Below are 24083 nucleotides of genomic sequence, written 5' to 3' on the forward strand. Positions count from 1 at the left end.
GACTTCATTCATCCTCACAAAACTGCCAGTGCCACTGTGCCACAGGCACAAAACAGTGTAGAGAAACATCTAGTAGATCCCAGCTCCATTCAGATGCCCCATGACCCACATGGAAGTCCAAATACCTACTATTCAAAGTCAGTGAGCTGAACGGGGAAAAGTGCTGCCCTTAACACGTTTAATAGAATTGCAGATTTGACTCTGTAAGCAATGTTGATGTTGCTGTTGTTGATTCATTAACATTTTGGCTTTGGATGTTGGAGGCACTAGGTTTAGGAATAAGTTTATTCTGTGAATAAAGTACAAATGTTGACTTCACGCCAACAGCATTTGTGAATCGAGCTGTGAATACGTCGAAAGACACATGGGATATTATAGTCTGAATATAATGTTTTCGCTTTTTGTAATGTATGTGTTTGAGGATTACAGCTCTTAAATCTACAGTCTAATAAAATATAAATCCCAAGCAACCTGACCGAATGTATTTTTTCCTAGACACTATTTTGACATTGAAATTAACTTCTTAATGGTTATGTAAGACATAAGAGATCTGTGCTCCAATAAATGCGAGCAAGAAATTCTTATTGTGGGTTGCGCTCAATGCTTTAAAACACTTTTCTATAGCTGCCTCGGTCTAAACATGAAAACATTTACTACATGCAAAATGCATTGAAATTGCATTGCAAGAAAATGCTGAATTGATTCCCAAAGTGTTGGCACTGCACTCTTTCTTTGTCTGCGTGTGTATGTTTTTGTTATGCTATGCTTATGTATCATACTGTGTGTATGTATAGACTGTATGTTGTTTTATGTACATGTGTGTTCTTTTACAGTAATAACATGTTTTGTAGGTGTAGTGCATTTAAATTTCTTTATGCACAGAAAGCAACAGGCTTGGACAAAAGCACAGCACATTGTTTGTGTTTAGCATATCAATACAGGGACAGAGTACAGAGAGAGCAGCAGAAAGAGTATGAGCATTCTAGCACACCCTGTTTCTATGTACCGGCTGTATTTAAGGACCATCTTAGTGGCCACCATCAGCTGACATGAACATATTTACTAAAGTCCCTGGATTAGCCCAACAAACCAGGTATGTTTGCAGTGCATTTGGAAGCAAGAGCAATGGCAAAACTTGTGGTTGAAGTTTCAACCAAATTTGCACCTCCAAAGGGAACTGTAGTAATCATTACAGAAAAAAGGCATATAAAACTAATGTCAACATCAGAGATTTGTGGAAAAGATCATTTTCATGCTGTTACACACAATGCTGAAACAAACCAAAAACGTATACTTGTGTGCTTCAGTAGGAAAGGATTTGTTCCACACGCACATTTACACAAATATACATTTACCTTGTAATTGGAACAAATAAAGTTCAACTTAAATGAAAACTTGTATCATGTCAAATTCTGTGGAAGATCATTTAAAATGATTCTAAACAGTTTATGTAGAGGTAAAGATGGCATTATTCGTTCAAAATATGTGTTTGGTTGTTTTTTATACCAATGTTCCAGTATTTTATGCCTAAAATACACTGAAAGTATTTGAATTTTTTTTCCAGCAAGCTGGGGTCTGTGCTCCAACGTGCCTTCTACGGGTCCAGTGGAAGGGTAAGTGTTTGTTTCGGAAAGTAACAGTTATCCTTGTGTAATGGCTAAGCATAGTTAAAGTATATTGAAGTAGATTTTACAATTGAAAAAAATGTTGGTATGTTTGAACCTGCGGTAAATTATGGAAGAACCCAATGTTTGGTTTAAATGAACCTAGAAAATGACTCTATTTAACACATCTATGGGTTGAAACAACCCAGCATGTTTTAGTGTTTACCAGTGAAAAATCACTAATGTTATAAACAATATTTTGCTACTAAAAGTTATTCTGAAAAATGATAAACGTCCCCGACAAAGAGTGACTTTCAGAAACAAAGTATAGAATACAGTTTGTTCAAAATATTCTGTTATCTCACACTGTTCTTATCAAACGTTAGGTTAAGTGTATAAATTAGTGTTTATTCAAATGATAAACTAATAATTAGTGTTTTGTCAGGTGACCCTTTTCGAGCAGAGGAACTTTGCCGGCCGGCGACTGGACCTGACCTCTGACTGTCATAAGCTCAGTGACAAGAATTTTCCTGACAGATGCAACTCTGTGCAGGTGGAGAGTGGATCGTGAGTACATGAGACAGAAGAGCTTATCTTACCATTAATACATGAACATGAATTGATTTCAATCTCATTTGAAGTATGTTAAATAACTAATTTAAACATAACGTGTGTTTTACGTGCAGATGGGTGGGTTATGAACATGAGAACTTCAGAGGTCGTCAGTACCTGTGGGACATGTCTGACCGGGGGGAGTACAACTGCTCTGAAAAGTGGTGCGCTCAAGGTGACCACATCTCCTCTGTCCGTGCCGTGAAGCAGGTACGACTTAAGCAGCCGTAGCTATGTATTTTTTTACTATCATTTACAATAGATGAAAATTTACTGGAACACGTAATGATATCTGCTTGGGTTGGTGCGGTGCCTAGGATAATAACCCTCCCCGGGCACAGCTGTTTGATAGGGCAGGTTTCTCTGGCAAGAAGACAGAGCTCCATGATGACATCCCCAACCTGCTGAGTCGATACAGTCTCAACAGAATCACCTCCATCAGAGTAATGGGCGGAACGTGAGTACAGACTTACTTATGTTATTAAATCTATTCTGTATATATCAGTCATTTGATGCTGATCACTCTTCTCATCTCTGTGACCACAGCTGGGTGGTGTACCAGGAGCCAAACTACAGAGGAGCACACTATGTGCTGGAGAAGAAGGACTACAACAACTTCTCTGACTGGGGTGCTCAAAATAGCACTGTTGGCTCGATTCGCAGAGTCCGTTTTAACTGAATGAAGAAAAATGCCTTTTGGAAAAATACCCACATCTGTCAGCTCTTTATACAAACAATATGCCAGCTTAGAGTGAAACAAACCCAACAGAACAACTATTTTAGTAATAAACTGCTTAAAAAGACAAATATCTTTGTTTGTGCTTAAATTGTCTTACAGAAAATTACACACTTTTCCAGGTGTTACAAAGATGAGATGTTAGGATTGATTCAGGAGCTTTTCATGTGTAGGAATCAGTGTTATGCTGCCCTCTGGTGGTGAATGTCTTGGCATCTGTATTTGAAATCTCCTTTATACTTCTGATCAAAACCATCACCATTTTCAAGTAACCACTTACCACAGGACCACCTCAATACAATAACAATACCTGTTGTCAGTCTCAAATCCTAAATAATACCAGTTCTCTGTTTCTGCTGTTTAAATTTAATATTGGACTGCAGTACTTTTTAAAAAGAGATCAACAATGAAAACCTACCCCATAACATCCAGAAACATTTTGGTCCCAATGCCTTGATGGATTGCATCCGTTAACATGGGATGCTTATAGAAGATGTGAGCTCACTGCTTTGCACTCTCTTCTATGATGTAAATCCTTTAAAGAGCAGCTGTAGAGTTCATTGGTGTATATTTGAGCATACGTTAAGGAATTCACACCGGCTTTAGCTCAGTGTTGGACTCGAAGACACATGCGGTCGTGCTCTCTAAAGGCCGGTGAGATATTTCTGTGGGCCGTGGGAGCTACAGTTGCTGTGTCCCCGTCGGGCTGATGACATTGTGTTACATCTCTCTCACGGTCACCAAAGTGGTCTGGAAGTACGGGCCGGAACCCACCGATTATCTGCAGGAGAAGTGGAGGGGTGGAAAGAATGCAACTTGGTTTAAGATTATTTCTGACAGAGAAGGGATTATGTGATTTACAAACAAATGTTTGACATATCCACAACAAGAACTAGTGCTGCCCCATTTACAATTACAAAATGAGTGTCTTTATTATTGCTTCCATTAGGGCTGCTAGCATATACAGTATAGAGAGAGAGATTTCTACTTAATGAAATTTTCATGAATTACGGATGCAGTCCTTACTTGTTTTGGTTAAAAATTAAAAGCATATTGAGTTAATCAAGTACATAAACAATATCTTTATCATAATTCAAAAACGTAACAATTTCTACATCAGATATGACATCAAATTTTTTTGAAAATGTTTATTTCCATGATATTTAGAGTTGTTGTCCACACCACCAGCAACTGTGATACATGACAAGGTACAATTGACTATTTCTTCTCCAATAGATAATAGTAGCCTACCTATTTTTTGTACTGATTTGTGTCTGGTGTGGTGCAGACACTCAGTAGGATAATTTTAAGTAATAATTATTTATAAGTACTTGGATCAGATTTTGCTGGAAATGTCAGAAATTTTCAAAAACACATAAATGTAAGTACATAAAGTAACCTGCAATTGTATGCTTTACACAGAGATGGCGATAATGAGGTGAAAGTTACAACTGCAGCTTTAACAAAAATCGTTTTTTCTTACATATGAATAGGCATTACATTAAAACAAAGGATCTGATAAATGTAATTAGATCCTTAAAACTGGGTGTAACAAGCAACTTAAAAAAATGCAAGAACAGTGAAACATAAATAAGATTTTCACTGGTTTTATAATAGTTAGTTTTTAAAAATAACAGGAATTAAATAACCAAATAGCAAATACATACATAAGACTATAATAGAATGAGTATTTAACTGTTAGGCCCCTCTGATATACTTTGAGGATCTGCTAGAGTGAAACATGATACTGACCAACACAAAAATAAGTGTAAGCAATGGAAAATTATAGACAGATAACAGCTGTTTCACTCTAACATTTTAGTCCTATGATTTAAACAGAAAACTAAGAATGTGTATCTCGTGTTTTTGAGGAGCTCGGGTTTGGAAGGCCATCACAAATCTCGTTCCCTCTGTAACACACACACAAACAAACACGCTCAGAGTCTGGCTTCGGTGGTGGCTTGGCTTCTTGAATGGCAAAAGTCCTATGTTTCTTTGCTGTAAGCCAGTTGGTCACAGCTGAACTAATTGACCACCCATACACAGCATTCCTTGTGCCCTTGGGTTCTATCCCACACACAAACATATACAAAAACATACACTCTCCATGCAAAAAAATACACACACACAACCCACAGTTCAGCTTTTCACAATCAGTGGGTCCCCTTTCTCAGTGTTTATGAGATTTACTGTATATGCACACCCATACCTCAACAACCTAAAATCTACGTTCATTCAGTCCTATGTAGTAAGCAAAACTGTGTTTTTACCGTTCCACTGCTGAGGAAGCTCTCACATAACTGTTTTTCACTTGTTTACCTTTCTTCTTTTCTCTGATGACAGATATATATATTTTTAAGTGTAAACTATTTCTTTAATCATCATGATATTTTGTCAATGCACAGTGTTCTCTCTTGCACTTTCAGTCATTTGTCTTGGTTTATGTTGCACTGCGATGCATATAATCTCGCCAGAAAATAGCCTGCAAGGCTTAAATGTAAACCCCTTCATGTCTGACAAGCTATTTCAGTATGATTATCAGAGAAATATTGACGCTACATGCTGCTTTGCTGTGTGGCGTCTTGTTACAACATGTTTTTGGTTCTTCAGTCAACAAAGAAGGGAAATGCCTAGGGAGACTGCATTTTTAATGTTAAGGGCATAACTGTGTTTAAAAGGAATTCCTCCATTATCAGATGAAAGAATATCTGATTTGAAGAATCAGAAGACTTTTTTCTGGGATATTTCTCTGTTATGAGATTACTGTAAAATTCCCCTCGATAAGTAGACATTTTAACATTGTAGTTTTGCTGTTACTGGTAAGATAGTTGTATATATATTTTCATGCACTTGTGATATACTTAATTGTGAGTTTGAGAGCAGTATATAAAGTGATAGTTTACCCCAAATTTTTAATTCTATCGTCATTTAATCAACCTCTGTCATTTCAAACCTGTATGACTTTCTTTCTACTGCAGAGCACAAAAGAAGATATTTTGATAAATGTTTTTAAACGGCACCCATTCACTTGCATTGTTTTGTGTCCATATGATAGAAGTGAATGCGGGTGCCGGTGCTGTTCAGTTGTCGTCTTTCTTCAATGACAATGAAATGACAAGAGTGTGAGTAAATAATAGCAGAGGTTTAAATTTTTGGGTGAACTATTACTTTAACTTTCGGGACTAGTTGGGCATTGGAACTGAAGAAAAAGGCAAAAGGATTGTCTACAGAGTAAATAACAAAGAGTTCTGGAATCTGTGTCTTTTGTCCCAGGCCCTGATATGAACTCAAAGCTTGGACAGACTTGTGCGAGGCCACCTGTGAACCACAATTATCACCAATGCTCACACATACAAACAAATACACACTGGACCAATTAGGCCTCCCGTGCACTCACCTCCATTCAGCCAGCACTAACAGCTTTACAGTAGTGCCAGGACTGACTGCCTCACTTCCATCTCACTCATTAATGACTCTGTAAGCTGTGTGTTTTTCGTTTTCAGCTTTGTTATGGAGAAGAAACTTTACTCACAATTTAAGAAAACATGACAACATTGTGAGGACATCCCAACTACTAGAATTCAATTAGCATAATAAAAATTACATGATATCTAAATAAAAATGTAAACATGCAAAGAAGTTTGAGTGAGGATGAAGTTCAGGGATGAGAGAAGGGCTCAGGGATAAATAAATAAGTAAATAAATTAGCTCAGTATAAAAACTAGTTATGGCAGTAGTACCAATTTTGTGTAGTGTACTGTATATGTGGCCTTGGACCACAGAAACAGTCAGAAGGGTCAAAATTCCAAAATTTAGACATCATCTGAAATCTGGGAAGATATTGAGAAAATGGCCTTTAAAGTCCCGGTGAACCGGAAGTTGCAATAGTTTTTACTTCTGCATTGTGACGCGTTTTGATCACGAACCACTCGACCGTCGGCTCCGACCAGCCTTTGCATTTTAAGGATGACATCAAAAGTACTGCTAAAGCGATAAATAAAATAAGGTCTCGCTGCACTTTAATGTCATCCGCCTGTCGGATCTGGCGTCGCCCACATCAAGTCGAACAAACCTTGACAGTTGAAGGGGAGGAGTTAATAGATGCTCCGCCCAATCCATCAAACATATGTCATCTATGATGGATAGTCATTACAGGAAGTGCATTTCCAGATTTTAACTAAAGATTATGAGGGCACATGATTTTTTAAAGAGAATGACCCACATTGCTAAACTATTTACAATAAACGCTGCAATATTTCATGAAAATACGATTTTATACGATTTTTTTATACGATTTCAGAATTGTAATTTTTTAGGCATTCTAATGTTTTATTTCACTGGGACTTTAAAGTTATCCATCAGAGCTCTATAGCAGGCCATTGCTAAGAAGAAACAGGTTTGTTTTAACATTCTCTATTGGTTTACGCTGAAATGACATTGTTGGGAGTAGATGAACCCGACAAAGGAAATTCTACTTTACAGAGAAACCAAACACGAGCAGTGAGTAAGGTTTGTAGGCGTATTTCCGGCCATTTGTGTTCACGATTTTGCAGCATACACTCACAAAAGTCAAGTATTATATATTTACGGTAGGAAAATTACAAAATATCTTCATAGAACATGAGGGGTTTCATTCACTAAGCACGGGTACGCACAAATTTGTGTGTGAAACCTGCGTACAAACATTTTCGAGAACAAATCATGACTCACAAAAACGTTTGTACTAAAATGTATTCTAAATAAAAGAGAAAAGATACGAACAGTTGAGAGCACTCGTAGGTTACGCAAAAATCAGCAGTCTTTTTTGTCTGTATAAAAGGTGTTTTATTGTGTATGAACTGATTTTGAGGACTGTGCACTCCGTCACATGGGGTTGCCTGGAGTATCTAAGTGAAGACAGGCGGTAAAGGAAAAGTTCCCCACCAAGATAGTAATACCAGTCCTTTTTTACCTTGTAGATGTGTTTTTGGTCCCAGGCTTATAAATAAAACACAATTATGTTAATTCGGAAAGATGAAAACGCAAAAATGTTTTTATGATGGTTAGGTTAAGAGTTAGGGGGAAGAATATACAGTTTGTACAGTATAAAAGTCATTACATCTATGCAAAGGGTGTCTGTGTGCTTGCGTGAGCTAACATTAAAATGTTTTGAAAAAATAATTACCACTACATAGCATTGACCACCCTACTTGAAACGCCTTGAAAGAACTTGTATTTGTGGTCAGAATTCATTCCAAAAGGATCTACTTTACTGTGAGTTAACTGTGGAGAGGTACTTATTAAGATAAAACACATAGCGTTGAGACCAATAATACTATTCTACAAAAAGTTACCATAGGATAACTTTCTAACCTCTTACTTGCTTGAATTGTAGTATTATGTACTGTATTGTTACATTGAGAGACCCAGATGACACACAGATAAGATCTTTCCAAATGAATCTTAGTGAGACATCACATCAAAGATTCTGTGGGGGATTTGCAACCCCTTTTTAAGACGGCCTACATAGTGTGAGCTTTAACCCCACCTCTGCATCGAAGGCCAATGTCTGTTTCCAATTAAGAGCGGAGGCTGGAAAACAGTCTTTCAAAAGGGTTCGAGCATGTTTGGATGTTTACATTTCAGTCTCTCTCTTCAGCGTGTAGGCCGCTTTGAGGCCCGGCTGAAGAAAAGCCTGAAAACACTGAGGACTTTTAAAAAGGCTCGGTTCTCAGCCCCGCGCCACCCACTGAGCCCCTGATCCTATCAAACACAGGCCAAAGTGGTTTACTCAATAACACAGGCATGCCTTACCCTTCTGCCAGGCTGCACAGATCCGCACCAGGACATCTCAAAACCCCCTAGTTTTATCTGCTCACTTGAACTTAGAATGAAATTCATGATCTAATGCTGTTAAGGTTTTCAATGACTCTATATTTCCAATAGAACATCAACAGGAACATCAGTATCAGAATATGGTGATGAATTATCAGTTATGCTTTAATGTCATTGAAATTCAATACAACTTAAAAAACAGCAGTTCTTCAATGCATCATTCCGCCATATAAAAGCAATGAAAAACAGAGCTCTGTACAGTCTCTTGCCTGCTCCAAAAGCGCTTATACTGACCCCATTATGGGCGTATAAATGTGGACGCTTAAATTAGAGCTGGTCTGCATTCACATGTCATTGCCAATCCCTGCTATGGACTGTGAGAGGGACCATGAAGCTGTAATCTAGAGCTTATGTGTGTGTACGTGTGTGTGTGTGTGTGGTGTGTCAGACACAGGTCCAGTAAATAAATCTGAGCACAGTCCACCTCGGACACATGAGATTTCCCAGTGCCACCATTTTTTGGAAACAAAAATGATCTTAGTTTCATAATTCGAAAACTCTAAGTGATGGAGAATATTTTACTAACACGTGTATGTACTGTATGTGACATATAGTGAAAGTAGCCTATATTTCGTCTCAGAGATGTAATCTTTACAACCACTTGTTCAACATTGTAAGAATGAAAGGGTCAGCCCTGTTTTTTTAAGCTTGTATTTGGATTTCTGTCTACAAATGGTCTTGAACCTACTGATACATTTTGTCATATGCATTAGGCTGCCCAATGTACATCTCTTACAAAGATGACACATACTGCTCTCTCTCTCTCTCTCTCTCTCTCTCTCTCTCTCATTGATGCCATCAGAAATAAAAAACGTTAACCTATAAAAAAAGAACAGAGATCAAAGAAAGTGGATTAATTAGCTGTGTGATGTTAAGCAGGGTGAAACCCCTTAGATACTAAATAATTCATTTTGTGAGCTTTATTTATAGCAATGGTTTTGGAAACCATAGCAGAGAACAGACACCACACCAACAGTACCAAACTCATTTATTAATGTATTTATTCAGAGTCATTGAGTCATTGATATGTCTCGACCTGTGGTGTGTGTGTGTGTGTCTGTATGCATCCAGCTTAGTTTATTCTAAATTCTAAGTGCTTCTGTAGCTTGTCTAAATAAAGACGTTATGCTAGACCATTTCTTTTCTGTTGTCATTGGCTGATTTGTGAGGTTCTCCACCCAGTGCCTTTTGGAAAAACAATTGGATTGTGCATGTTCTTCTTGCAAGCACAGTACGACTGGTGCTGTTGTAATTTAAAGCAGCTGTTTCTATCTGTTAATATTTAGGTTAACTAAAATCATTCTTTTATTGTAAACGTTGTCTTGGTAGAGTTTGGTATGAAAACAAAAAATAAAAAGATAGATTTACATTCATTTACATTAGAAATGATGTCCTTTCTCCTGTATTTCTCACGTTTTAGGCTAAAATCCTGTTTTCTTCACCCAGAATAGGCAGGTACAGGAAATCGGGAGATGATCTGGTAGTGGTCTGGCCTCCCAACAGAGCTGCAGAGCTGCTTGCTTTGAAGTTAGAAAAATAATCACATGCAATTACTTGAGATATAAACCACGTTCTTCAAAAGCACTCAGCACACCATGAGCACATCCCCTCTCTCTCTCTCTCTCTCTCTCTCTCTCTGTCTTCTTTTCTCTCTGAGGGCTTATGTGCTGGTATATAGGGTGCCAAATGTTGGATATTCAATATATAGTACAGTAATCAGTGTGAGAGATTTAGAAATAGCATGAATGCCATAAAAACATCCCACCCATTCCCTTTTACAATCACAAGCAAACACACCGATTCCCACATTCATTGTCAATTCTTCCTACAATGGAGATAAAAGAAATATCCAATCACCAGCAGGAATGTTCACGTAAAAGAGAATTGCTAGTCCATTGTGCCTTACATCTCTCTGTGTCTAAACCAGGCTGTGTGTGGAAGGTCTCGTGATGACCGTAAGTAAAATGAGTGGAGAGCTTCCTCAGGAGAGAAGAATGCAAAGTATTCACCCGACGTCCATAGCACAACAATCAACAATAAGAGAAGCAAAAAATAGAAGTTCAGAGAGGTGAATTTGGCTGGCCAAAAGTACTGGATCTAGAGAATAGATGAGTTCAATGAAACCACTGTCAGTGTAATACAAGAGATTTTGTTTCAATTGTTAATAGGTTCAATTTTCATCCAGTTTTCTGTGCCTCTTGTTTTGTTCACTTCAAATATTATTCATTGCGTCCAGATTTTTCTATACACTGACAGCACAAGAAAGTATAATTATGAAATAAAAGAGATTATTTGTTCTGTGAATCACTTTTGTATTCAGGATGTTCTGTGTTATGATACAGTACACAAAAAGACATCCATATCCCCACAGGATCATTTTACTCACAGATCAATGTTCATTATCAGTCCAAAGACATTTCAGCGGTTTGAGTCATACTGAAATAGTTTGTACCTCAATGTATCAAAATACAGCTAGTTAATGTTTTTGGTTGAATTAAACAGAAATTATTAGGTTATCCTATATTACCACACAGGATTCAAATTAAATAAGGAAAAAAACTCTGAAAAACTAAAAGAAAATATAAAAAAGACAACGATGAATAAATGGGTTTTTATGGATTTCATTTGTAAAGTGAACCAGTTCCTCTGTTTTCCTGTGTCATCGAACGCACACGCTGCCCCAAGTTAACTTCTAGCCTGTGTTTGCTTATAATATAACCACTTATTTTAGATTTAATTTATATGAATATTTTATTGTATATTAATTGGATTGTATTCAATTAAAACTATTCAGAGTTATTGATTCATTGAAGAGTTGTCTATCGGAAGTTAAGTTTGGGCCACATGAAGTTTGTTTATGTTGTTACGGCTAAAACTGTCTATATATTCCATGTCACAACAACATTACTTTCAAAGCAGGGGCCGTTTCCTGAAAGTGACTTTTGTCTTAAATCTCCTTTTAAAACTTTATCCCCTGCTTATCTCTGAGGAAAAGTCCCTCTGACCCTCAGGGTCTGTGTTTCCTAACCTTGTAACTTTGTGCACGTCGCTGGTTCGAGGAAGAACTACAAGTGAGTTCAGCCAATCTATTGTTGCTGCTTTGACCAGAGTGCGACATTTGTTTAAAGGGTTAGTTCACAAAAATTAAAGAATTGCACTATTATAGATCACAAGCTCACAAAAATAATTTTTTGAAACACTAAGCACTTGATGATAACATGATTTTAAACAACAACAAAAAACCTTTACATTTTAACACAAGAAGTAAAGGAGAATAAAATCACCATTGCAGTGTATAAGTGCTGTTGAAACGCACCAGAAAAGAGGCCCTACGGGTGTCTGGTCAGTTGTCAAAGTATGTGTAGCCGCTCGGCCCGGGAGAACAAGTGTGTTTGTGTATGGAACTGAAGCCCTTATCTCCAGCCTGTACTGACGCCATAGTCTTCCTGTCTCAAATCTCCTCCATTGATTTACTCTCTCTTCTCTGCCTCTCCACCTCTCTTAAGTCTCCTTTCCCCCTTGCTCGCCCTTTCTACTTCTCTATCTCTCTGGCTTCCTCTCTCCTCCAGTTCAGCTGAGAGGAGCACGGGGCCCCTGGCACCAGTCTCGTCCTTCTTCCGCTCTCTTTCTCTGTCTGTTCTCATGTCTCTTCTCAAGATTAGATAGTTTTTGTACCGACTGACGTAAACACCCGTTGGCACAGATGCACGCAATGTCTATTACTGTTGACAGGACACGCCTGTCTCTGGTTATGCAGGTTTACTGATGAACGCAAACACTTGTAATCTTCATATCTCTCTGTCTCTGTTTGCACATCTCTGCTTGTCTTTCTTTTTTTTTAAAGAAAAAGAAAATGTTCTTGAAGTCCACAGCAGAACACACGCTATTACAGCCATTTATTTTTGCATGCCAATGTGATAATTGTTGGCCGTACGCAACGCTGAGATGACGAGGCACAAGATAACCTCATTTGCATCGACTGTGCTACATAAATGCAACACAAGGCCATAAGTGAAGTGCATGCTAAGTGAAGTACGCTCTTTGTTTACTTGCACAAGTGAGAGTATGAGCTCTATCTCTCTGTCTAGTACTTTATGACGGCGCCAGGCCCTCCAGGACTAGCCTACAATCAGCTACAGCAACGACGTGGCCTGATCTCACAGAATTTCTCTCCATTTCCTCTGGTTTCAGCCTACTTCCTTCCTCAGTTTCTCCGATACGCTCTTTTCACTCTCACTGGCTGACAACAGACGTTTTTAAAAAGCACAGAGAACGACTGGAAGGAACCAAACATGCAGGGGCTGTTGTATAAAGTAACTTCAGGGAAAGCTAAGAGAGGAGGCCATCTTTGAATTTCTCCTCACATGTATTGCTTTACTGCATTACTGCACCAGAATCACATGTTGCATTGTGGTTCACTGTTTTGGTTCTTGTCATCACGAATCTTGTGTGACATTACAAGCAATAAGGTACTCAAGGCTAGACTCATGCTTCACGATGCAACGGAAGTGTACGGCAAACTTGTTATGAGTTTTGGGTGTTCATTTACACAACAACAGCCTTTTGGGGGACTGAAAACTCAAACTTTTGAAAACGGGTCTCAAATTGCAAGTTTCTGAAAACAACAGCGTGATCATCTCTCTGCAAACTCTGAAGGCCGTGTTTTCCAAAAACTATAGCGTCATACGCATGCATATCAAGTGTTCGGTCTAGGAATGCGCGAGTCTCCCAAAACAATAATGGCAGCCTCCATGCTGTATGTTTGTGCTGCGTGACATACTTTTTATCACTGCGACCAGCGGAGACATACATACTATAAACACATACATGAAGTGTATTAATAAAGTTTATTAAAAGCGCTTTTAGCATAAAACAGGGTACGCGTACTGGTCCAAACCATTGAAGTTTATTTGTCCTTCCGGTTTTCTTCCCACCTCTGCCTCGTTTTGGATTTCAACATGGCAGCGGAGTGAAATCAGTCTTTAGTATAGAAGTAGGCGATTACGGAAGCAGGGACAGAATTGTTAGGTGAAACAGTCATAGCTTTGCTTTATTGTAATAAAAGCAAAGCTATTGAAAAATTTGAATCAAGGACCAGCCATTTTATAGTATGGATATGAGTGAATATAAGTGAAAACCACATTCGAAATCTCCAGCTCATGCTGGATAGAATAAGATAATCCAGCGAATGTGAGGTTCATAAAGGAAGAATCATTCATTGTGTTTATAAATATAGATTTTAATTACAGTTCACTATTGGATAAAACTGTCTGCTGTAAGTGTAAATGTTAACTGCTCCCTTTTTCCTATCAATGTATTTTTAGTAGACTGAAGACTTTGCAGTTTAATATCCAGAGCAGAAGTTTTTGTTAAGAATATTACAAAGCGCTTTTCTTATGCACACGCCCCTGCCACGTAGACATATCTATCACATTTACACAGTAGACGTTCATTTAGGGCTCTGGCTGTCTTCTTGTCTTCACCATAAATGAGGTTTTGCTTGCTGAAATTGTGTTTTAACTGTCAGAACCTTCCACAGGAGACAGATTACACTCCTAATGTCTGTCTGTGGCTTCCTGCTACCATAGACCACAACAGCTGTCGCAAATCAGCTCAATAAAGTAAAGTCCTGAGAAAAACGTAGAGCTAAAACATCTTGTATGACTCTATGTTAATTTGCAGTAAACACATCAACACAACCTATTTCTTGGCATCTTGGATGTCAAAACATCTTTTACATCATTAACAGTACACGTTTTTTTTTGTGCCCAGGAAGCATTCACGATGATGCCATATTTAAATATCTACTTAACAAATATGTCTTGTATTTCTTTCTTTTGCATTTTCTCTTTTTTTGTTGAATGAATTACACTCAATTTATTACACAGCTCCTTGGAATGCTTGATTTTGATTGGCCAGTCTCACATTTGCAGGTTCGTTATTCCTATAAAGTAATAACACACGGTATCCAGGATAGAGCAAATCATTTTGACAGGTTTTTTTGACAAATTAAATATAAATATGTCTTTTAATAACATATATGTCATTATATTTACAAATAATTAAATCAAATTGCCTCTTCGAGACGTTTGAACGTCCTTTTTTGGTCAATACTGTGCACTTAATTAATTACAATCCTATCATATGTGTTGTGATATTAACCATTATGATTATTAATGTATATAGGGGATAAGAAGTAGGGGATATTAAACTGAAAGTTGATGTTAAACTGAAAAGTCATAGGTGAACTACGTTCAGTGGTATATAGAACAATATTTTTTTGTGCTTTAGTAGTTCTATATCCCAAAGAATATGGTGCTATATTGAAATAAAAGAAGTTCCCCTATATGATTACGAGAAAAACAAATTGTGCTATATAGTAACATATCCATAAATATTATAGCACCATAAATATTAGATATTTTCTAAAATAATCAGTATTCTGTAAAGTATGAAACCAAAGAAAGACCATAGCGCTGCCATTTCCCAGCACAGCCCCCTCTCACTCCCCAAGATCCATTAAGAATAAGGAGCTTGATGACATGCTATTCCTGTTGGGTCTTGTTAGACACTATCAGCAGTACCATGGTTGTCCAGATTGGATAGACTGGGGTTATTTTGGGAGTTGGTTTGGTGCTGGTGTCTCCATCTCTGCTCCAAACATCTACTGATAGATTATCTAGGAGACTTCATGGGAGTAGCTGCAATTATTAGCCTGACGCCAGCCTACCACAGTTATCAACCGTGTGATAAGTGAAGGGAGAAAGCTGAAGAATTTTTCCACTCAACACAGAGTGGATGACCACAATGCAACTAGCCCTGGACAAAATCTTTATAATGCTAAATGTCTGATATGTATGACAAATATAATTAGACCACCAAATCCCCATAATTTAAACATTACATAAGTTTTTGTTTGATCTATATATTTGTATGTGTATTTAATTATATTGTCTATAAGTCATTTAAACTTGTTTATTTAAACTTATTAAAACTTTAAGTTGCTGTAACTTAAAAAATAAGTTGAGATTCATTAACTAATTTTTAGTTAAAGTAACTTAGTTTAAGTATTCCAAAATATATACTGTATGATGCCATGACATATTTATCACTTAAATTCAAGGATTGTTTTTAAACTCATGTTAGTCGAATATAGCAAAAAAGGGAAATTATATGGATTAATTTAGGAGAAATAAGGGTGCCAACCCCACAAAAAAATGAACAGTCCATACTTTAGATCTTTAATTTTAGCTCCACAAATAAACCTAAATAAATTAACTTTTTAACAACACATTTCAATGCCAATATCAATAACATTTTCTCATTACTTCACGCAACCTATATAGACTTTAAACTGACCAAAAATCGCATGCTGTGACACCTTGTAAATTTTATCTGTCGTGTTTTGTAAATAATCATTATCATAATAATGGAAGGTGACGAAGGTAGAGTAATGGCAATATTATTTTAATAATGCATTCATTTAAAAAAATAATGCATTTATTTGTACATAATACATAGGCCTATTTATCTTATTATTTATGAATACGACTACTATATACACAATAAGAAGTCTTAAAAGAAAACCACAACTTCCTTTGACGCTTTAGAAGTAGCTATAAGCTTGTACTTTGAAGTATTAACGCAATCTTTTTTTTGTGGCAACAGTAACATTTGGTGCGGTTGGCACAACACTCACAGAGGTACATGTTGCTCCTTTAAGAGAAACTTGATACCGTGTTTGCGCAACAATCAGCGCGGCTCGCAGCCGCCAAAGTGTCTAGACGAGCACATGATGGGAATCAACCAATGGCTCCACTGCACTCCTCAGGGGCCCCGTGTGTGTGTATCTGAAGAAGAAAGAGTGAAACGGCAAAAGAAACCCTCCAAGAATCCCATTCATCTCCACCGAAACACGGAACGAAGCGAGCGGAAACCTCAAGCCATCCCATGTCAGTCTATGCGATCGCTTTTCCGTCGCGACCGACTCGTTTTCTTTCGCGAGAAGCGCGTGGAATGTGAATGAGGATTATACTGAGATCCATTCATGTGCTTGGCGTCAGTAAACCGCTGCAGAAATTGACGAGCTGGTCCTAACGAAGGTCCGTTATGGGAGATTACGTGCAAAAAGCAGACGATTGTTTTCATTTCGTGCATTTATAATGAAGTTCACTTCACGTTGATAGAGAAGAATGTTCGCAGACTTGATGCGCTGTTTATTGCGTTGTGCGTTATTACTACTATGCCTTTGCTACGGTGTTGATATTTTGTAGCATCGGAGTCTAATGTTGGGCTTTGCTCAGGCTCTGCTCGGGTGTGCATGTAAGCGCAGATCATTGATGTCGGACGGAGAGCGCAGGAGTCTCTGGAGTCTCCGCGGTTCCGACCAAACATAGGAAAAACGGATGTAAACTGCCTAGACTGTCGTATGTTCAGGACGAGACGCGCGGGTCTGGTTCGGCGACTCTGGAGAAGCCGTGTGATCACCGCGGGTAAAGATGGAGGTGTGGATGACTGGAGTGACAGCAACCCGGAGAAAATCCCCAGAACGGAATACACCGGGGCCTCGTGTGGCGCACACGTAGGGGAAAGCGGGGAACCGGGGGTCTTTACTGAACATGATGGAGAAGGCTCGTGTGCGTACAGCCGGCACGAAAGCCCCCCGAGCGAGGGCAGAACGGTGACATGTTGTTTGTTTAAAGACCTTCAGAGAGGCAGTCAGGGCAAAAACAGATTGACTTGTCATGTGGAACATAGAAACCAAAACACTTGCGTTTCGAGTGCCCGGGAACGGAAAAAAGGCGTCGCGACGGAACCAGAACTCAAGAAGTGCGCGTATGCCTTTCTGAAAAAGTTTAAGGAAAGTTCTCTGGATGTTTTACTGGAGGCAGTGGAGTCTCATGGCGGGATGCCGAGTGGATGTGTTCTGGTATCACAAACTGAAGTGCGGATTGACGGTCAGCTGGTGTCTCCTAAGTACCTGCTATGTAGGTTGTTTCGCTGGCCTGACCTGCGGCTCTCCTCTATCCTCAAACCCCTGTGTTACTGCCAGAGCTTTAGAGCAGAGGACAGCCAGGCTGTCTCATGCTGCAACCCCTATCACTACAGTCTCCTCTGTGGACCACTTCGAGATGGTAAGAAAAATCAAGTGATGTTTTTAGTGGAGGCCATAATGACTTTAAATGGCCCTGCTGATCCATCACAACACAAGAGATGGATGTAATGCATATAATAACGTCAGATTTCTATTATGATAGGAGACTGATATCATGTATTTTCTGTAAACATGACATGTATTAAGGATTACAGTTATGGATATAAAATGTATATTTCTTCTCAGCCGTACATGTGGACAAACATTTTGATCAGTCTGTTGTGCATTAAATAAACAGAAAAACTCAATTAAATCCTTATTACAGCTATAAATGTGATTTACTTGAAACGTGGGTGAATTCACTTAATGATAGGGAGGGGAGTTGGACAGTGATACTCCTGTTCAGGAAGTGGAATTCCCAATGAGTATCCCACTGGGATTCTCAATTTCTTTGCTCCCTCCCTTTTCACAAAAACACTACACTAACATTTCGTTCATATGAACGGGTTTAGCTCAGAAACAGAATTGATTGAACTCGGATGCACCGATATGTAAATTTTGGGCAGATAACTATTAAAAATGGAACATTGGAAATCGATAATTGATATATTGGGCGATATACAGTACCTAAATATTAATACAACGTTTTCTGAGACTGAAAGTAATTTTTCTCCTGAAAATCATGCACAAAGCCTACTTTACTTTAATCCAAGATTCTTTAACTTTTATTTAAATTATTTTATATAAATTATTATTTTAAATTAAAGATGTTCTTCCAGAGCAACCCAGAAAGGTGTTCTCAATAGCCACAAGTCTAACAGGTCTCAAGACAGAAATCATTCCGACAGCACTCGGCTTCAAACAACATGCTTTTGTCAACAATGCTTTGCTACTAGCAGTTAGTGAATGATCATGACAGAAAGACAGTACTGTTCTGGATTTTAACTGTGAGCAGCATGCAGCTGAAGTGGTTTATCCAGAGGAAATGATTCATAATATATCGGCCTTAATTGTATTATCGGCCGATAACATTAAAAATGACCATTTTAATCATGCATCAATAGACTGAAATGTTAATAATGCTCTAAAAGAATGAAAAAAATAATTTCAAACATTAAATGGACACCTAGTGCAGCCAGTGACTGCACAACCGCTAAGCTTATGGAAATCTTGGCTTTATGGATTGCACTGTAGTATTTCCACAAGAGACTTTAGTTCTCAACAGACTGTTTCCTCCAACACTAGTGTTCTTTTTGTGAGTTTTTAAGCTGCTACATTTAAAACAAAGTCTGTGTTTTTCATTAAGTTGTCATTCACAGTTTTAGCAAAACTAGTCATGTTATTCAGAACAGGCCTATTTTGATTTGAATACCATGCATGCTTGGCAAATGAGGAGATGCCCATTGCTTTTTGATGGATGCCGTTCTTCACCTGTAATTTGAAACATACCAATGAAACTGTGATGAATGCTCAGTTATACATCTCCGGTATGTTTAAATGGTCATAGGGACATTAAGATTCAGAAATGTGTTTAGTTTTTATATCACTCTAAACTAGTCTCTCTGTTTTTAGACACGCCGCCTCCTCCCTACTCCCATCTCTCTAATTTACCAGAACACAAGCCACTGAGTAAGTAATGCCCTATTGTACAACTGACTAAGACATCAGTTTATTTGTAAAATCATCTTATTTCAATTTAAGTATGATGTTCAAAGCCTATATTTAGTAGATGCAGACATCCCTTTTTGATCAGAATCGTTTTTGTCATTTTTGAGGCTGTTATGTTTTAGATCGAGAAAGTAAAGATGTTATCTTTTTCTGGCAGATTCTTCCCTCCCAGTGCTGCCTTACACAGAAACGGAGGCCACAAATTCGCCCAGTGCCATGTTACCGGATTATTCGGGTAGGTCAACAAGATGGAAAATTTACAGTTAGTGACTGCTGAGACAGGGTTGTTGGTAGAATTACGGTATAACAAGTATCTTACAGTAATCATTGGCATTTAAATGTGATGCTTTAGTTTGCTGGCCTTTCCTAAAGGTGTTAATAAGGATGTCTGGGTTATCAAAGGCGTATCCATGTGTTTGTGTACCTTTTGGTTAGCATTCTCTAGCTTACTTTCCTCTGTAAACATAGCAGAAGTTTATTTTGTCGTAAAATTACTATCTCACTTTTTCATGCTATTTCATTATATAGCCATGTTATGGGGGGCGTCTGTAGACCGACAAATACTTTATGGCATTTGCTAATTCTATATTCTGTGATGTATATACACTTTCCTATAAACCTTCAATAACAATTATGTTGAGTCTTTCTAATGTTGTTGACTAAATATCTCAAAATACTGTATGCAAATAGACTCTAAGACGTCCTCCACCAAGCTTTCAGCGCTGGGGCAAAACTCTGTAAATTAGATTATGAGCAACAATGGGCAGTTTTGTCAGAATGCTGACTGGGGGCTCGGGGCCTCCCGCGCTCTACCGCGCCATGTCTGGCAGCGCTGTGGTTATTACCCGCCATTTAGAGGTCTGAAGACAGGGAACAAGATCCTCTTCTGGTGTGTCACATAGGTTCTTTCCTCCATTATTTTCATGTTGTTGCTTCCTGCTGAGTTTTGCAATGCAGGCCCTGGCACAGCCAGCCAGTCGCATTTTAAAATAAGGTTTAAATTACAGGCCTCGCTGTGGCTTCCCCTCTTCCTGACAGAGCGCAGGCCAACACGCAATTTAACTAATGAAATCCTGCCTGTCTCTGCAGAGATTCTTTACAGATGTTGACAAAGAACGACTCTATCGATTGTTGGAAAAACAGTTCGCTCCTGTTAAGAGGGACACATATTAAGGCTTTTTGGGTAGATTTTAATGTAGTTTATCTTTGATTGTGTGTGTATTCCATCTGCCGGTGTAGGAAATTGTACGCATGAATATTTATCTCATTGTTGTGACAGAGAGAAATCATTGTGCTTTCTCATTCTGACACAGGCTGTTAGCTTCATCTTAGATAGGGATCAATATGGAGTCAGTTCTCATACCGCAAATTCATCATCCAGAGAAAAGAGCAACTAAATTAACTATACATAAGGATTTATGCATGTATGCATGACTGCCGTGTATTATTTAGCTAAAGCTGTAGATTAAAACTGAAAAAAAAATTCAGATTAAAATATTTTAGTCTTAGTATTGAAGCCTATGAATCTAGACCACCGCTGTTTTTCTAGAATTGGGAAAGTATTGGAGGTGTTCTCTGGCAGTTCTCATTGTGGCATTTCTATTATCAGCCCTCTAAGCTCCTTCAGCACTCACTGGCTCAGTGGAAGGGTCTAATATGTGGAGGGAGATCTAATATTTGGCACAGCGGGACAGACAAGACTCCCTCCTTTCCTCCTCCTTTCATTTTGTTGTGTTGGTTTAGATTAGTTATACAAGCACAAAGAATGGTTTTGCAGACACTGACAACTGCACGCATGCACACGGGTTACTTGGTTAATGGGACTTTAAAATTTCCCTCGTTATCATTTCATAAGATAACACAATTATTGCAAAGAACTAGAATTAAACTTGCACCAGATGCTGTGTTTAAGTAGAAATAGTTTAAAATAGAGAAGGCAGTTAAATATGTACAATACTACATTTGATATTAATGGGGCACATTTTAAATCAAGAAAGTGAGTAAAATATATTGTCTGTCTGTTCATTGCTTTTACATATTATGAGTCTAGATAATGATCATGTATTTCCGCTGCCCTCCTTAAGCAAAACGTGCTTCATTAACAGTGGGTCCTCTGCTGTCTGTTTAGGCCATAGAGGGTTGAGACTGAGCAGAAATGGGGCACAGGCCCAGGGCTTTAGATCTTTTCTCTCAATAGAGCCTGTGAAGCAAAATAATGCCATCAGTCTGTGTTTGAGTTAATCAGACTGGATAGGCTGGCGGCTGGGGGGTCAGGGGGTCGCAAGCCTTCACTGAGTGGTCAGAGAGCTGAATGCCGGCCCTCGGAGGGGGAGAAGGGGGCCCCAGTCGGCCCCGCGCGGGAAGAGAGGAATGCTGGGGCAGGAGCGGGGGGTTTTCGAGTCAGAGATGACAGATTTGGGCCTGTTAGTGGGGGTTGTTGCTTCTTCAGTTTCAAATCCTCTTCTGATAGAATGTGAGATTTGGAGAGTGCTCTGTTTAAAGGGATAACAGAGCTATTATATTAGTGGAACTAAACAAATATTTTCATGATAGGACAATAAATGTGATAATATAAGGTTTGATGTAAATATGCTATAAAAATGTGTATTTTGCTTGTTATATGTTATTATATTTTTTTATGTTGGTTTATCTAATGTCTTGTGTGCTTAACTTCAAATTCACATATCTTTTTCTTTTTTCCGCAGATGGCAGCATGTCTCCCTCCTCCCTGGCACAGAACCACTGGTGTAACGTGGCATACTGGGAGCTTCGCACACGCGTGGGCCGTCTGTACCCAGTGCACGACCGTTCTCTCAGCATCTTCTACGACCTACCTCAGGGTACAGGCCTGTGCTTGGGCCTGCTCCCCCTTTCTCCCCGTTCCACCTCCGTCCAGCGCACCCGCGGAAAGATCGGACACGGCATCCTCCTCAGCAAAGAGCACGACGGAGTTTGGGCCTACAATCGCAGCGAGCACCCTATATTTGTGAATTCACCGACTCTGGAGCATCACCCCTATCTGAGTTTGACTGTCAGGAGAGTCATGCCAGGCTACTCCATTAAAGTTTTTGACTACGAGAAGTCGTGCCAAATTCAACCCCCCGGCGATCCGGCGCACCCGGAAGGGCCGTATGACCCGAACAGCGTGAGGATCAGTTTCGCCAAGGGCTGGGGGCCGTGCTACTCAAGACAGTTTATTACATCGTGTCCTTGCTGGCTGGAGATTTTGCTCAACAACCATAGATAGCATACAGTACACAAACGTATACATACTTTAACCGTATCGCATCCAGCACATGCTCACTACAAGCACTCACAATCCCAAATGTAATCTATCTAAATTTAATATAAAGTTTTATATAAACGTATTATATGGAATACTTGTAAATACTGAGTAATTTTTACAGCATAATTATTTATGTATGGTGCAGTGTCTTTATGGATGAGCAGAGGAAATAAAAACTATGGAAATGCACTTTGGATATCTGTGTGTTAATCTGTGCTATTTTTACTAACACTTTATTGTTGGGTCATTAAAAAAGAATTAAATATGAAAATTGTGTCATCATTTACTCAGCCAAAAGTTGTTGTTTCAAATCTTCCATAGTAGGAAAATTACTTTGTGCTGTTGAACACAAAAAAACAGTTCAGGGGCACTTTTGATTATCATTGTAATTTTTCCTACTATAGTCAATGGTGACCAAGAACCGTTTGGTTACAAGCATTCTTTTAAATTTCTTTCTCTGTGTTCATCAGAATAAAAACATTTATACAGATTTGGATCAACTCGAGGGTGAGTAAACGATAGAGTTTTACTTTTGGGTGCACATAATGTAACATTCCATTTCAGTCCTTTTATAAATATACTGTATGTATCAGTGAGTATCTTGACTTTGATGTTAAAGTTTTACTAACAATGTCTATCATTGCGTTCAAAACTGTTATAAGCCACCGTGTAATAATTTAGATGTCAAGCTTAAGGTTATTTGGATAAAGATAATTTGTAATTTCCTTATAACTAAAGTATTTTATTTTCCAGTGGAACAAGACATGAATTCTTCCCAATACCATGTCAAAAGTCTTGATAGTCTAGACAGAGTAAAACATCCTCATTTTTTGTAACAACACACATTACAGTAAATGTCAGATCTCTATTTTTCCAATATTGCAATGCACGACTGCTCATAGGGGTCTGGGGAAGCTTTCTTCTAGTGCTGTTGTTTGTTCTAAAGGGCGACCGCGTAGTGGCTATAGCTTACTCAGCAGTCTGCCTGGCCCCACCTCATCCCTTTTAAAACAGGACTCCCAGAAAGCAACATAGACATTATCCCTGCGCCACGCTGCCCCGGCCGCCTCGCTTCAGACACATTCTTCAGCCCTGTGAATGCCATATTATGACTGTGGAGACAGAGGAGAAAAACTGGCACCTTTGAACATTTGTATCTGTGCAGGGAAACGGAAAAAGAAATTCTGAAAAAGGCCGCTGTGAATGGGA

At 38.6% G+C, this 24083-nt stretch overlaps 3 protein-coding genes across 5 annotated transcripts in view; 2 read left to right on the forward strand and 1 right to left on the reverse strand.

Annotated features, from left to right (window-relative positions):
- The window catches only part of lctla (lactase-like a), a 32266-nt gene that overhangs the window by 5024 nt on the left and 3159 nt on the right, over positions 1 to 24083 (reverse strand). For 2 of the 3 annotated variants that reach the window (XM_056751576.1, XM_056751592.1), the window contains exon 3: positions 3371 to 3733. The gene's annotated coding sequence lies outside the window, so the exon portion shown is untranslated. Of the gene's footprint in view, positions 1 to 3370; positions 3734 to 10204; positions 10333 to 24083 lie in introns of those variants that run through there. The other variant, XM_056751583.1, reaches the window with a different exon arrangement.
- Positions 1016 to 2895, forward strand: crybgx (crystallin beta gamma X). Its single transcript, XM_056751618.1, has 6 exons — positions 1016 to 1093; positions 1565 to 1613; positions 2050 to 2171; positions 2291 to 2426; positions 2534 to 2673; positions 2763 to 2895. Exons 1-6 carry the CDS (start codon positions 1050 to 1052, stop codon positions 2893 to 2895), a joined length of 624 nt encoding a protein of 207 aa, XP_056607596.1. The 5' UTR covers positions 1016 to 1049.
- On the forward strand, positions 16607 to 23063 carry smad6a (SMAD family member 6a). The gene is made up of 4 exons (XM_056751606.1): positions 16607 to 17960; positions 19493 to 19549; positions 19746 to 19823; positions 22294 to 23063. Exons 1-4 carry the CDS (start codon positions 17255 to 17257, stop codon positions 22833 to 22835), a joined length of 1383 nt encoding a protein of 460 aa, XP_056607584.1. The 5' UTR covers positions 16607 to 17254; the 3' UTR covers positions 22836 to 23063.

This window comes from Triplophysa dalaica, chromosome 1 (genome assembly GCF_015846415.1).
Source record: "Triplophysa dalaica isolate WHDGS20190420 chromosome 1, ASM1584641v1, whole genome shotgun sequence".
Lineage (NCBI taxonomy): Eukaryota > Metazoa > Chordata > Actinopteri > Cypriniformes > Nemacheilidae > Triplophysa > Triplophysa dalaica.

Coding starts and splice junctions, on each gene's coding strand:
- smad6a (XM_056751606.1), top strand. CDS start 17,255: ATGTTCAGGACGAGACGCGCGGGTCTGGTTCGGCGACTCTGGAGAAGC. Junction 17,961..19,492: donor CTGTGGACCACTTCGAGATG/GTAAGAAAAATC, acceptor CTCTGTTTTTAG/ACACGCCGCCTCCTCCCTAC. Junction 19,550..19,745: donor ACCAGAACACAAGCCACTGA/GTAAGTAATGCC, acceptor TTTTTCTGGCAG/ATTCTTCCCTCCCAGTGCTG.
- crybgx (XM_056751618.1), top strand. CDS start 1,050: ATGAACATATTTACTAAAGTCCCTGGATTAGCCCAACAAACCAG. Junction 1,094..1,564: donor GGATTAGCCCAACAAACCAG/GTATGTTTGCAG, acceptor TTTTTTTTCCAG/CAAGCTGGGGTCTGTGCTCC. Junction 1,614..2,049: donor TCTACGGGTCCAGTGGAAGG/GTAAGTGTTTGT, acceptor GTGTTTTGTCAG/GTGACCCTTTTCGAGCAGAG.